The sequence below is a fragment of the Salvia hispanica genome, chromosome 1, assembly GCF_029641045.1.
Source record: "Salvia hispanica isolate PSC_SH4W2 chromosome 1, Shi_PSC_v1, whole genome shotgun sequence".
Lineage (NCBI taxonomy): Eukaryota > Viridiplantae > Streptophyta > Magnoliopsida > Lamiales > Lamiaceae > Salvia > Salvia hispanica.
This window is the reverse complement of record NC_142692.1, coordinates 15,748,274-15,761,923: the sequence shown is the minus strand read 5'-3', so window position 1 is coordinate 15,761,923 and position 13,650 is coordinate 15,748,274. Positions and strand designations below refer to the sequence as shown.

At 35.7% G+C, this 13,650-nt stretch overlaps 3 protein-coding genes and 1 pseudogene across 3 annotated transcripts; 2 read left to right on the top strand and 2 right to left on the bottom strand.

Annotated features, from left to right (window-relative positions):
• The first annotated feature begins 420 nt into the window (after positions 1–420).
• LOC125221163 (BRASSINOSTEROID INSENSITIVE 1-associated receptor kinase 1 pseudogene) lies at positions 421–1,052 on the top strand (annotated as a pseudogene).
• Positions 1,053–2,891: 1,839 nt separating this feature from the next.
• Positions 2,892–5,481, bottom strand: LOC125221180 (endochitinase A-like). The gene is made up of 2 exons (XM_048123305.2): positions 4,933–5,481; positions 2,892–3,514 (listed from the first exon to the last, which is right to left on the bottom strand). The coding sequence occupies exons 1-2, from the start codon at positions 5,315–5,317 to the stop codon at positions 3,105–3,107; spliced, it is 795 nt and encodes a 264-aa protein (XP_047979262.1). The 5' UTR covers positions 5,318–5,481; the 3' UTR covers positions 2,892–3,104.
• Positions 5,482–10,782: 5,301 nt separating this feature from the next.
• On the top strand, positions 10,783–11,950 carry LOC125218336 (chitinase 5-like). Its single transcript, XM_048119987.2, has 2 exons — positions 10,783–11,185; positions 11,338–11,950. Exons 1-2 carry the CDS (start codon positions 10,801–10,803, stop codon positions 11,745–11,747), a joined length of 795 nt encoding a protein of 264 aa, XP_047975944.1. The 5' UTR covers positions 10,783–10,800; the 3' UTR covers positions 11,748–11,950.
• Positions 11,951–12,135: 185 nt separating this feature from the next.
• On the bottom strand, positions 12,136–13,650 carry LOC125218337 (endochitinase EP3-like). Its single transcript, XM_048119988.2, has 2 exons — positions 13,246–13,650; positions 12,136–12,693 (listed from the first exon to the last, which is right to left on the bottom strand). The coding sequence occupies exons 1-2, from the start codon at positions 13,619–13,621 to the stop codon at positions 12,284–12,286; spliced, it is 786 nt and encodes a 261-aa protein (XP_047975945.1). The 5' UTR covers positions 13,622–13,650; the 3' UTR covers positions 12,136–12,283.

Sequence of the window (13,650 nt, the reverse complement as noted above, 5' to 3'; positions counted from 1 at the left end):
GATAAGTTCTTATTGTTCCTATTGGGATGCATTTTTTTGGAATGAAGAACCATTGGGGAAATCATCTAGAACCAAAAAATCAAAATTTTCATATTGTTGTATGAGTGGAATATTAAGCTTCACATGATGTATGCTCCTCATGTTGTCGTTCAAGATTTAATATTCTATAAAGATTTTTAATGTATTTGTTATTTGAAAAATATTATATTTCATATAGTTGAGTTCACCTCGATGGAAGGTTGGATTGATAATAGGTTGAACATTGGTCAATCACTGTATGTACGATTGCATAGTCAATAAACTCTTTTATGTTGTGTCACTATTTAATTTTTATTTCATAAATTTTATATATTTTATAAAGTATGTATAATCTTGTATTACTAAAAAAGAAAAGCTGCTCGTTTATCCGTACATCGGTACATGGTTAATGGAAGTGCGGTGACCTGGTTAAGAGGTAAGCTCAATCAACCATTCATATTCATTCGCTGGTCTACTTGCATTCTGGTTAAGTAAAGTAACCGTACATAGTAATCAAGGCAAGTTTTATATAAACAATAATTGTGTAGATTTAGTTTTGTTTGTTATATTGTAAAGTGTATGTATTTATTATATTTATAATAAACCAACTGATTCCAGAAAGAAAAGATTCACTGCCTCCTCTCGACTGGCTAACAAGGATGAAGATAGCACTTGGAGCTGCAAAGGGTCTAGCTTACCTTCATCATAAATGCCCCAGGAAAATCATTCATCGTGATGTTAAAGCATCAAATATATTGTTGGATGAGAACTTTGAAGCAGTTCTTGCTGACTTATCCTTGGGTGAATTTGTGGATTGCTATGGTGATGATATTGTCATTCCGATTAAAGGAACAGCTGGTCATATAGCTCCTGAGTATCTTGCTAATGGTGAGTGTTCGGTGAAAAATGATGTTTTTTGGTTATGGAGTCTCACTTGGCAAAGGGAGAGGCAGAGTGGTCCATGGAAGATTTCAAAGAAGTCATTTTCGAAGGTCGAGATATCGAGAATTTTTCTCTGGATAAATTATCAGTGAGGATAGTTTTAATGTGATCTACAGAGGCTGGTTAGATGGCTATCCTGTTGCAGTTAAAAGATACAATTCTCAAAGTCTAGAATATTATTTTGAAAGAGAACTAGAGATTGGACAATTTTGTTCGCAACCAATGCCAAATCTGGTTCATGTGATTGGATTTTGCCGGATGCCAGAAGTACAATTGCTTGTTTTCCCGTTGGTGGTCAATGGAAGTGTCGATTCATGGTTAACGGGTAAGCTTTCCGAATTCATTCTCTCTCACACATGACAGTTCATTAATGTTTCCTCATATAATAACTTTAGACATATTAACATAACAAGATGAGAAATTTTGCATAGCGTATATGAGTGTTTAATTATTGTTTTAATTTGAATGTTGCATGAGCATAATTCTTCGAATTAAATATATGAAAAGGGAGACATGAATCGCGGCCTCCTCTCACTTGGAAACAGAGAAAAAACATAGCAATTGGTGCAGCAAGGGGTCTAGTTTATTTGCATGATAAATGAGAAAAGAAAATCATTCATTGCGATGTCAAAGCTGCAAATATATTGTTAGATGACAACGTTGAAGCAATTGTTGCTGACTTCAAATCAGCTAAGATCATGGACCGCAACGTGACTCATATTACCACTACCGTGACAGGAACAATTGGTCATATAGCCCCCGAGTACCTTGCCAGTGGTAAGTGTTCAGATAAAACTGATGTTTTCAGTTATGGAGTGTTTCTTCTTGAGCTCATCACAGGACGGAGAATTATTGATCTTATTCACGTAGGCGATGAGAACGACAGGATGTGTGTTGATTGGGTGAGAATATTAAGTTTATTCTATGAATATTAAGAATTTGCAGTAATTCCTTATTTCCCTCATACATCTAATATCAGGTAAAAAGGAATTATGAGGAGAGAAGATGGGAATCATTGGCTGATAATGAAGGTGGTGATGATTTCATGGGAGCAGCTGGTGAAAGCCGCTGTTTACTGCACAAGATACAACCCAGACAGACGTCCAAGGATGGTGTCTAGAATATTATTTTGAAAACAAGGGGTCTAGAATATTATTTTGAAAGAGAACTAGAGATTGGACAATTTTGTTCGCAACCAATGCCAAATCTGGTTCATGTGATTGGATTTTGCCGGATGCCAGAAGTACAATTGCTTGTTTTCCCGTTGGTGGTCAATGGAAGTGTCGATTCATGGTGATGATTTCATGGGAGCAGCTGGTGAAAGCCGCTGTTTACTGCACAAGATACAACCCAGACAGACGTCCAAGGATGGTGTCTAGAATATTATTTCTGAAAACAAGGGGTCTAGAATATTATTTTGAAAGAGAACTAGAGATTGGACAATTTTGTTCGCAACCAATGCCAAATCTGGTTCATGTGATTGGATTTTGCCGGATGCCAGAAGTACAATTGCTTGTTTTCCCGTTGGTGAAAGCCGCTGGTGAAAGCCGATGAGAACGACAGGATGTGTGTTGATTGGGTGAGAATATTAAGTTTATTCTATGAATATTAAGAATTTGCAGTAATTCCTTATTTCCCTCATACATCTAATATCAGGTAAAAAGGAATTATGAGGAGAGAAGATGGGAATCATTGGCTGATAATGAAGGTGGTGATGATTTCATGGGAGCAGCTGGTGAAAGCCGCTGTTTACTGCACAAGATACAACCCAGACAGACGTCCAAGGATGGTGGATGTCGTGACGATGTTAGAATTAGTTTAGGGTGTGGTTCAGAGTTCCGAAGAGCAGTTCGGAATAAGAAGAGGATGGTGGCACTTCTAGTTCGGCATCAGAAGAACTAAGTGATCAGCCAAGATGATCATACAATATAGATCCCGAAAAGACAAATCTTGAATAATGATAATTTCAAGATAACTCATTTATTTATTGTATTTTACTAAACAGGGACATTCGAATAGGTCAATAAATATCAAATAACTTGAATAATCACACCATTGTTCTTATTCAAGCCTACAACACTACAACAGTAATTAGATTATTTTCTCAACATATGTTGTCTTGAGTTGCAGCAGCTGTAGACATCTTAACACTGAAGATTAGGCCCCGGATTAACCCGTAACTGCTTACAGTAATCTTCATAGTACTTCACTCGAGAGCTCACTTGCGCGGTCCTCTTCCCGTCGCATTCAGCGCTATTAATAGCACGGATCGTGGCACCAAAGCCCTTGCCCGATATGAAAAGGCCGTGGCAATTTTCCATCCAAAACCAGACAGAAGCCTTGATTGATATAAGGGCATTTGTGGCAACGAGCTCAGGATATTTTAGTACATTGAACCCTATGGCGCGGCCGGCCGCACCATAGTTGTAGTTCCAGGTCAGCTTCAACGGTCCCCGACCGTAGTAGTGTTTGTTGGCAGCACACGGCCATTTTGAATATGTTAGGTCGCAATAGGGCTTCGATTGCCCGCCATTCTCTTCAATAAAGCACAAACCTACGTACAAGGGTAATTTGTAAAGGAAATATATCAGTATTTAATAGTGGACCCTAGTGGTATAAGGGGCCGTTTGGTAGCTATGTTACGACTAGATAAAGGAGTAATCTGGGTTTATTTGTGCGTTTGGTAGTTATGTTACCTATCTAAATAGCCCGTGTCTTGTATCCGGCCCGCACAAAGCCCACATGTTTCAACCATATATGTAAACCACAATTTTGCCGTGTTACATACCAGGATACCTAGTTAATTTTAGTAAAATACATTTTTACCCATCAATTTTTCTAACCTTAAAAAAGATATAAACGTGCCTCTATATTTTTCCTCTTCTCAAAATCTCTATTGTCTCTCTTCTTTCATTCTCTCAATCTTCCAATCTGACAACGAAATTCGACGATTCCGTTGATGTATCTTTTCCGGCGCTCTCTTTCTGAATCAAAAGGTTAAATTTTTTGCAATTATTCTTCAAGATTTATCTGAGCAAGAGTAAAAATCTAAAATAGAGAGAGTCGATCGATGCCAAAATAGAGAGAGACGGACTTCCGACGCGTGCGGCGAAGCAACGGGACCGCACTGTGACGGAGACGACGGCCAGAGGCGATGGGTTCTGAGCGAGATGGTAGGCGGCGCGAACCGAGGTGTTACGGCGATGTGTTCCAGCAGCGGCGCAGATCGCCGTTAAAAAGAGGGATATTGGGAGAGAGAGAGAGCAATTCAGAGAGAGGGAGAAGGGAGAGGGAAGGCGGCGGTGTTGGCGCCATGGAGAATCGCCGGTCGTGAAGAGGAGATTGAGGAAGATGGTGATTTTGGGATATTTGGAAATTGGAGAAGTACAGTAGAGAGATTGAGGAAGATGGTGATTTTATTATATTGGAAATTTGGAGAAGTATAGTAGAGAGAGTTGAGGAAGATGGTGACTGGAGAGAGAGAGAGAGTATATTAGGAATTTGTAGAAGAGAGATGCGTAGCAATTAACAGGGGAGAGAGAGAGAAGAGTTGTAGAATAGAGATGATTTTATTATATTGGAAATTTGGAGAAGTATATTGGGAATTTGCTTATATTGAGTAGAGAGAAGAGAGAGCAATTATTCCTGAAGGGTACTTTAATTATTAACTTAAATTAGTGAGGTTAATTTTGACCATCATAATTTTATCCTTAGTTGTAACTTATTGTACCAAACACTTAAATAGAATAATTCATAATTATCTTAAGCTATCAAACACCCAATTAAGATAAATAAACTAATTGAAACTAAGATAACTATCACAAATTATATATGACTAATCGAAACATGACATAGCTATATGAATAAGTTTGAGAGAACTTTCTAAAATGGAAATAAGCTATTTTTATGGGACGGACGGAGTATGAAAATAAAAGAGAATATTTATGTGTGGTGGTGTTGTTAAAAGCTTACTTCCTGTCTCATGCGCGACGTGGGCGAAGAAGGCTGCGATTTCCCGCTTGGAGTCGTCCACGGATCCAATAGTCCCAAAGGTGGGATAAGAGGCCATCGCGAGGAGAAACCTAGCGCGGCTGTAGAAGCCCTTCCCTGGGCAGCCGCGCGGGCGCTGACGCGCCAGGATCCCGTTGAAGAAAGCGTTGGTCACAACATCACCAACTTTGACTTTGTTGCTGCCCTTGCACGGCCCGGCCCAGCAGTTGGTGCCGCAGTGGGCGTCGTCGGTGCCGCAGAAGCCGAATTTGCTGCAGCACTCGCCCCTCTTGCACCCGCACTTCTGCCCGGAAGCGGAGCCCAGAACAAGGCAGACGAGGGTGAAGAGAGTGAGGAGGTTTTTCATTTTTTGGGTTAGTGATGTGTGGAGAGACTTAGAAGGGTAGTGATGAGTTTTTATTGTGTGTATGTATCTTATACCTCAACTTATTTAGAAGGGTAAAATCTTTGTCAAGGCGCGAAATCAAATTTTATTTTTATGTTATGGTATGGCATAAAACAAACTTACTTAGAAAGATGATTGATATATGTGCTTCACAATCTCTATCCTTTTTTGCGAATTTCAATTTCCTATTGAATTTATAATTGTTAACCTAGATTTCATGATTACGAGTAGTGATGGAGTGTCTCATAACCTAATGCTTTTCTAAATCAAACAAAAATTAAAATCTAGTTATATAAATTTACTAAAATCGGCAAAAAAATCAATTTTTCTTCATATTAATCTTATACAAAAATATCAATAAAATAGAAATATATAAGCCATAGGATTAAAGCTACGAAATAGAACAAACTCGTGATTCTCTAATTTATTTAATTAAATATATGGACAAAATTATAATCCTTCCTCCGTTGCAAAAAAAAAAAAAAGACCACTTGAAACATCATTGGTTTAATTTAATGCGCAATTTAAAAAAGAAGAGAAAGATAGAAATAAAAATTAATTGAAATATAATTAGTGAAAAAATGAGACTCACCTCGTTAGAGAAAAAAAAAAATTCAAAATCAAAGTTGTTTTTTCTATGTGATGGACCAAATAATGACAATTAATCTATTTTTAGGGACATAGCTATAATTTTTAACAAAAAATAACTAAAATAATTCTAGAAAAATTTCAAACTGTTAAAGCCCCTCACCAAGCCACATAGTTTTTCCTCTGCTCTTTTTTTGTTCTTTTTAAGATAGATCAATAATTATTTCTTATTTTTCTTTGTAGTAAATTGAACTTTTCTATTTATTGGATGGAGGAGCATTTTACTAAATAACTAAAGTTGCAGTTCATCGTCTCACCTATATTATTTTAAAGAGGATCTCCCACCAATCCCTATTACGACTCAAATCCCGTCTTATTGGGTGGAGAGAAAGCGTCACCCCTGATTAATAGTATATGATCTATTTATCCTTCTTATTGAATAAGAAATGTTAATTGAACTGATCATTTTACAAAACATTATATTTACATTAAATTTGAGTGGAAGACAAAGACATGGAATGCTTGTTTTTGTAGTGGCATTAGAAAGTTGTTACAATGTTAGGTTAGTTTCCATTATCCATTAATATCAACGAATAAGTCTACCATACAGGGAAAATTATTTTTAGTGGAGTTGACTCATGATTATATGTGGTTTGTGCCTAAATAATCAAAACAACAAATTAATTAATTTTGTTAAAAAGATTTCCACTTGATAATAATTATACTTGTTAGATCAATTATAAACATCCAGATTTACATTAAGCATTACTTAATGGAACTGCTCCATTATGGGTAGCATTACTTAATTAATTCTACATTATCACTTGATTAATTTATTTACTTAATCTCGTTACTGATTAAATTATCTATAATCTAGTAAGTTAACAATAAAGTAATTTTACATTATTCAACATAAATACATATTCATATTTTGAATAGAGTACCTTATATATGCATAATATAAATATCTTGACAATCAATCACTTTTATTAATTTTTATATTGATTTTTTTCGATCTACCAAACAACAATACTAAATCTTTATCATTATCCCAAGCTATCTTCATTTCTTTCATCTTATTAATTTCTAACTATCTTGCCAAATTCTGTTATGTTTACCAAAAGACCCGAATGTACAATTAAGACTTTTAAGAGTACCCCCCTCAAAAGGAAACTTATTGGAAGCTAAGTTATATTTAAAGTATCTATTGTGCTTTTGGAAAAAAATGCAGTTTTAGCTAGCTTTTCCATATGATGTCTTTACATCATAACCGATTGGACCAACATTGAGAAATAATGGGCACATTCATTGACCATGACAACAAATGACTTTCGCAACAATTCAAAAAATATAGTAAAAGAGTGCATTTTGTTTGAAAATTTACTAATATTACTTCGTTTGAAAATTTACTAATAATATTGCTGGTTGGCTTTTCCAACTGAAACATATCGAATTTAAAATTCATTAAGATAATAACTTTGGAACTTTATCTTGTGCATGGAGTACTATGAACTGCTATCTCGTTGAATTACTTGAAACTATTTCTAAAATAACTCTTATATAGTATTTCCTCCGTCCCTCTGTAGCTAAGTCATATTTCTTTTTTTATTGTCCCACTGTAGCTGAGTCATTTTTTTATTTTGATAAAAATGTATCAATTTAATTTACTTTTAACACAATTACTTAAATTCCGTGCCTAAAAAAAACGTCTCTACTATAGAGGGACGGTGAGAGTACTACTACTTTGTTTTTTTTTTAATCTTTTTAAGATACTCAAATATGCGTTATCATGACATAATTTAAAGGGGCTATAGTTAGCATCTAGGAAAACTGGAAAGATGATGGGCAAGAAAAAAGTCCAGTTGAAAATGGAGAACCGATTAAATTTCCACATTTTCCACTTGCACTAAGAAGACCACTACAAAAATCAAACAAAAAATGCAAAAATTGTTGGATCCGCCTAACTAGCTTTATGGATTTTAGTAACATTTTACCACCATAAGTCCGAGGAGAAAAAAAGTTGTTTATAATTATATTAGTCTATATAGAAAATATTTTTATTAAATCATGAGGTGCCTCACTGTAGCTTTATAAAATATTTTTATTAAATCATGAGGTGCCTCACTGTAGCTTTATAGGACGCTCGATGTGATAAGTTAGTTCATGATAATATATCCTGTTTAAGATAGGTAATTAATAGGTACTTTTCTTCAAGTTAATAGTGCTAATTAAAGACACATTTTGATTTGACATAGGTTTTAAGAAATTGTTTGATTTCATAAAAAAAAGAGTAAAAAAATTAGTGAAATATAAGTCTATTTTTATATATAAATTTTATGGAATAGTAAATTATAATTATAATAAGTCAGAGGAATATGACATTCACTTACAAATTCAAAAAATGATAAATGAATCTTTAAAAATGTGATCCCGTTCAAATTCAAATATGGATTAGCCATTATCATCTATATTTAAATTTAATTTAGGTATAATCAATCAATAATTTGATTGTAAAAAGTAGCACTTGCAAAAAGGAAGGAAAAATAGACAAAATCATATATCATCAAAATATTTAAAGGAAGAAAAGGATTGACCGCCTCTCAACCTTCACAAACCACAATCAATCAGTATGGATTAACACAACTGCGACCGCCACCAGCAAAAGACTTGCATATACAAATAAATTTAAGACTAAAATCATTTGGTCAATTATAGGATTGTTCAGTTCATACTTATTCAAATAGTCGCATGCTAGAACAAAAACAATTCATGTAATGGAAAAGTCAAAGCTAGATCATGAGTTCTACGTATTGATTTTACGCTCCGATTGTTTTACCAAAGAAGCGATTGATTGCTACGTCACCACATGAATCATTACTCTACCACATATCTTCCGTACGCCTTATTCGATCTTTAAGTGTGGGCATAGCTTATTAAATACTAGTACTAATTTAATGACTAATAGAAAAAATACAGAAATTTACTGTTATATCTTTCGCTTATCAGCTCTATCAGACAAGATCTCAACATTTTGGGTCATCCTAATTCCTATCCAAGTCTTTTTGGGTGAACTTGTTCTAATTGGGTGGTGTCGAGTCAAATTTTAACTTCTTGTAGGAAATTGATCAGAAAAAATACTAGGAGTATATTTTTGTTGAGTTTTCTTGTGGAGCAATAAGTATAATTCCAATTTGACGAAAAAAATTTGGTGGTTTTAAAATTTGTGAATATTTTATTATTCTTGTATAAAGGTATAATTATATTTCACCCTTGTCCATAGTGGGAGGTCCCATATATCAAGACAATATGTTAGTAGTTTTTTAATAATTAAATTAATATAAATTTAAAAGTTATGTAAAATGAATATATATTTATAGGTTTGTGTTAAAATGACAACGTGACAATGCTTATACAGCAATATTATAAACGCTACACAGCAATATTACAAACACTACACAGCAATCTATAGATTGTTGTATAGTGGTCGGATATTGCTGTTCAAGAAAAATTGTTGTACAAAGACCAACATATTGCTGCCCGTCTTTTTCCAGATTTTTTTTTTGCCACGTGGTAGCTTATTATTCGTCCACGTGTACAAATGATTGGCTAGAAATGGTGGTATGGTGTTATTTTAAGGGATGGTGACACCCTAACATGCCCCTATATTTATAAGTCATATTATACTAGACTTGAATTTGAGATATTTGGCGGAAGTGTATTATTATTTTATTTTTTTAGAAAATAATATGGTTGCGATTTTAATTTAATTATAGGATTAGAAAAAGTGAATTTATTTAAATATGAATTCAAAAGGCTAGTTGGTTAATAGTTTGGATATAATATCATTATACATATTTAATCCGTCGTTAAATATCTCATATTGGCATTTAAATGTCTCATTTTGTTTCTATTAATTTTAAAAAGGAAAACTCATACTACACAAACTCATGTTGTTTATTTATTATACAAAATTAAATCATTATTTTTCTCTGCCATATTCCTTTTTCATTTCCTAAAACTTATACCAAATTACAATGAGACTTTAATCCCACATGGATAGAGTGTCACTATTAAAACATCCACAGTGCAGAAGCTCTAGCTCGTCCCGCTGAGGCATGACGCACAATGAATGCATTGCGAAAGCGTTTAAGGGACACAAGTCATTTAGCAAAGTGAAATACTCTCTCCGTCTGGTCCGCCCCACTATAAAAATCATATTTTACTTTTACTATAAATAATAAGTAAACCTCACATTCCACCAACTTATTTTCACTCACATTTTATTATTAAACATATATAAACTCCCTTTGTTCCATTAAAAATGAAACGTTTTGCTTTTTGAATTGTCCCATTAAAAAAATGAAACGCTTCCAAAATGTTGCATATTTAAAGGGACGGAAGGAGTATATAAGAGACACATATTCTACTAACTTATCCAACTCACTTTTCTTTAATTTCTTAAAACTCGTGTGACAAGGAGAATACATATTTATTCTGATTTCATAATAAATGCCTTTATTTTCGTCTGTTTTTATTGTTTTTGCAATTTATATACATTTCGCCTTTCGATTTCTATAAATGTTATATTAAAACTTTTATTCCTATATAAATTTAATTAGGATATTAAATTTAAAAATTGATTATCTTTCAGTTTAATTGAATTTATTTGAATTAATATAAATACTATATAGTGGAGTAATAAATAAATAAAAATAAAGAATGAGATCTATGCCATGAATAATGTAAGTGAAGATATGGTGATTTGTGAGTATTCTATTAATATGAAAAGAAATACTGCATGTCTATATATATACTTATCATTATCAAGTATAGCATTCTTATAACAACTCCCAAAAATGAAAAATCTCCTCACTCTCTTCATCCTTCTTCTGGCCGCCGGAAAATGGGTTTCCGCCCAAAACTGCGGCTGCAAGCCGCACGAGTGCTGCAGCAAATACGGCTACTGTGGCGTTGGTGACGACTACTGTGGCGGCGACTGCCAATCGGGACCGTGCAAGGGGCGAAACGGAGTCAAATTCGGTGATATCGTGACTGATAATTTCTTCAATGGGATCATAGCCAGTCAGGGCCAACGCAACTGCCCCGGAAAAGGTTTCTACACTCGCTCCCGATTTGTCGATGCCGCAGCGTCGCAGTCAAGCTTTGGTGCCATCGGCTCGGCCGATGATTCTAAGCGCGAGATCGCTGCCTTTTTTGCCCACGTCGCGCATGAGAGTGGGCGTAAGTTATTAATTAATTAATTAATACTCTCAGTTCCATCGTAAGCGAGTTACATTTTCATTTTATTATCGTCTCACCTAACTATAATAAGTTATTTTCTTTTTTAGTAAAAAATAATATATTTCGTTTCTTTTTTCTGCTTGACAATATAGGTATGTGCTTTATTGAAGAGGAGGGTGGGAGATCGAAAAGCTATTGCGACAATAGAAATAAAGACTGGCCATGTGCGGCCAACAAGCGCTACTATGGTCGCGGACCGCTGCAGCTGACGTGGAACTACAACTACGGGGCAGCCGGGCAAGCTGTGGGATTCGACGGACTGAGAAACCCCGAGATCATGGCTGAAAATCCGTCGATATCCATCAAGGCGGCCGTATGGTTTTGGATGGAAAATTGCCACGCGGCTTTTGTTTCGGGTAATGGGTTTGGCGCCACGATCCGTGGTATTAACAGCATAGAATGCGATGGCCGGAGCCCCGCCCAAGTCACCTCTCGGGTCGACTACTACAAGGAGTATTGTAAGCAGCTCCGAGTCGACCCGGGACCTAATCTTCGCTGTTAATCCAAAAGAATTAATGACTTTTCTTATCTAAGCTACATATATATGTGCACCATCTCTAAATTTACACTTATAAGGCGTTATAAGGTTGATGTATGCTTTTATCAATGTAATAAATGGTGGACTCAGTTATGTGTGGATACGATAGTGTATCTGTGTAAAATAAAACTTGATGTGTTTGATTATATATGGTGTCTTATATTAAATCAACATTGTGGAAAGTGATTACACTCATTTAAGGCATAATTAAAGTTGTTGCATTCACCATTATTTTTACTTAATTGGACCCAAAATCTGCATTCATCCATCCATAGTAGATTATGTGTGTAAGTATTCTAGTAATATTGATTTAAGAATTGAAAAATAGATTTATCTTTGATTATGTGTGTAATTATTCAAGTAAATATTCATTCAAATACCGTTTCAAAGACGTGACTCGTCACATTTATTCTAGGTAGATCCATTATTTATTTTATTGCATAACAAGATAATAGATCTGAGTCTACTCGAGGTGTAGACTGAATCTTGAGTAGTGGAAATCAACATCGTAGATTAGTCCCTGGGGCCACACCGAGCTGGCCACAGTAACGTGTGTACAAGTCAACCCTACTGGTCACAAGTTCGGGCTTCTTCTCGTCGCATTCCAAGTTGCCATTGATGGCCCGAATCGTAGCCCCGAACCCCTTCCCCGAAACTATATCGTTGTGACAATTTTGCATCCAATACCACAAGGCCGCCTTGAACGATACCCCCACGTCCGTGCCCACAACCTCCGGATTGTTCAGCCCGTCAAACTTAATGGCCTTCCCTGCTGCCCCATAGTTATAGTTCCACGTCAGCTGCAACGGGCCGCGGCCGTAGTAGAACTTGTCTGGGTTGCACGGCCAGTCCGGATAGTTCGGGTCGCAATACTTATCTGATTTCTCTCTTTCTTCTCTAAAGCAAAGGTCTGCAGTTCACATACAAAAATAATGATATGTCACCATTTCAATTTATGTAACACACAACACTTAAGTAAATATACTCACTCTGTTTTCTAATGATGGAAACTTTGGGAACGGGAAACTTTGAAACGGTAAAGATTTTAATGTAAAATTGGTAAAGTAAGAGAGTGAAAGAAACAATAGTGGCACTACAATAAAAGGACATTTTTAATATAATTAAGGATGCTAATTTGTATTTCTAAATATATCACAGACGCTTCAAAAAGCATCCTTATTGTTGAAGGTAAAAAGAACCATCCAAAAAAACAAAAGATTAAGTTAATTTATTCTTAATTTATAGACGTTTTCTTTTGCGTCTTAAATTGTTAATTATTTTGAGACGCTTCCTATTGCGTCTCAATTTTTGTGTCCCTAAAATATAATTTTTTTTATAGTAAGAATTAGTGTGAGTGGATTATGGAGTCCATTTCTTAAAATAGAAAGCTTCCATTTTCAAGAAACGGATAAAAAAATTTCTGGTTTTAGGAAACGGATGAATCAATAAGGAAAAAACTTACTGCCTGTTTCGTGCGCAACATGGGCGAAGAAGGCCGCGATCTCCCGACGACTGTCATCGGCGGTGCCGTCGGTTCCGAACCCGCGGAACAATCCGAGGGCGTCGAGAAAGGCAGCGCGAGTGTAGAATCCACGGTCGGGGCATTCTGCACTGGCCGCATTGGCTATCCCATTGAAGAAAGCATCCGTCACAACCTCCTCAACTTTGACTCCGTTGGTGGTGCACGGCCCGGACTGACAGCCCGGCCCGCAGTAAGCAGCGTCGGTGCCGCAGAAGCCGTGTTGGCTGCAGCACTCGTTGGCCGCACAGCCGCAGTTCTGGGCCGAAGCCCAGTTTGCTGCGGCAAGGAGGGCGAAAATAATGATTAAATGCTTCATTTTGGTTTAAAGAAATGATATGGATGAAC

What these genes read in the sequence shown, in the direction of transcription:
- LOC125221180 (XM_048123305.2), bottom strand. Translation starts at nt 5,317, where the DNA reads ATGAAAAACCTCCTCACTCTCTTCACCCTCGTCTGCCTTGTTCTGGGC. An exon ending in CGTCGCGCATGAGACAGGAA is followed by an intron (nt 3,515 to 4,932) that starts GTAAGCTTTTAA and finishes CCTTGTACGTAG; the next exon opens with GTTTGTGCTTTATTGAAGAG.
- LOC125218336 (XM_048119987.2), top strand. Translation starts at nt 10,801, where the DNA reads ATGAAAAATCTCCTCACTCTCTTCATCCTTCTTCTGGCCGCCGGAAAA. An exon ending in CGTCGCGCATGAGAGTGGGC is followed by an intron (nt 11,186 to 11,337) that starts GTAAGTTATTAA and finishes TTGACAATATAG; the next exon opens with GTATGTGCTTTATTGAAGAG.
- LOC125218337 (XM_048119988.2), bottom strand. Translation starts at nt 13,621, where the DNA reads ATGAAGCATTTAATCATTATTTTCGCCCTCCTTGCCGCAGCAAACTGG. An exon ending in TGTTGCGCACGAAACAGGCA is followed by an intron (nt 12,694 to 13,245) that starts GTAAGTTTTTTC and finishes TGTGAACTGCAG; the next exon opens with ACCTTTGCTTTAGAGAAGAA.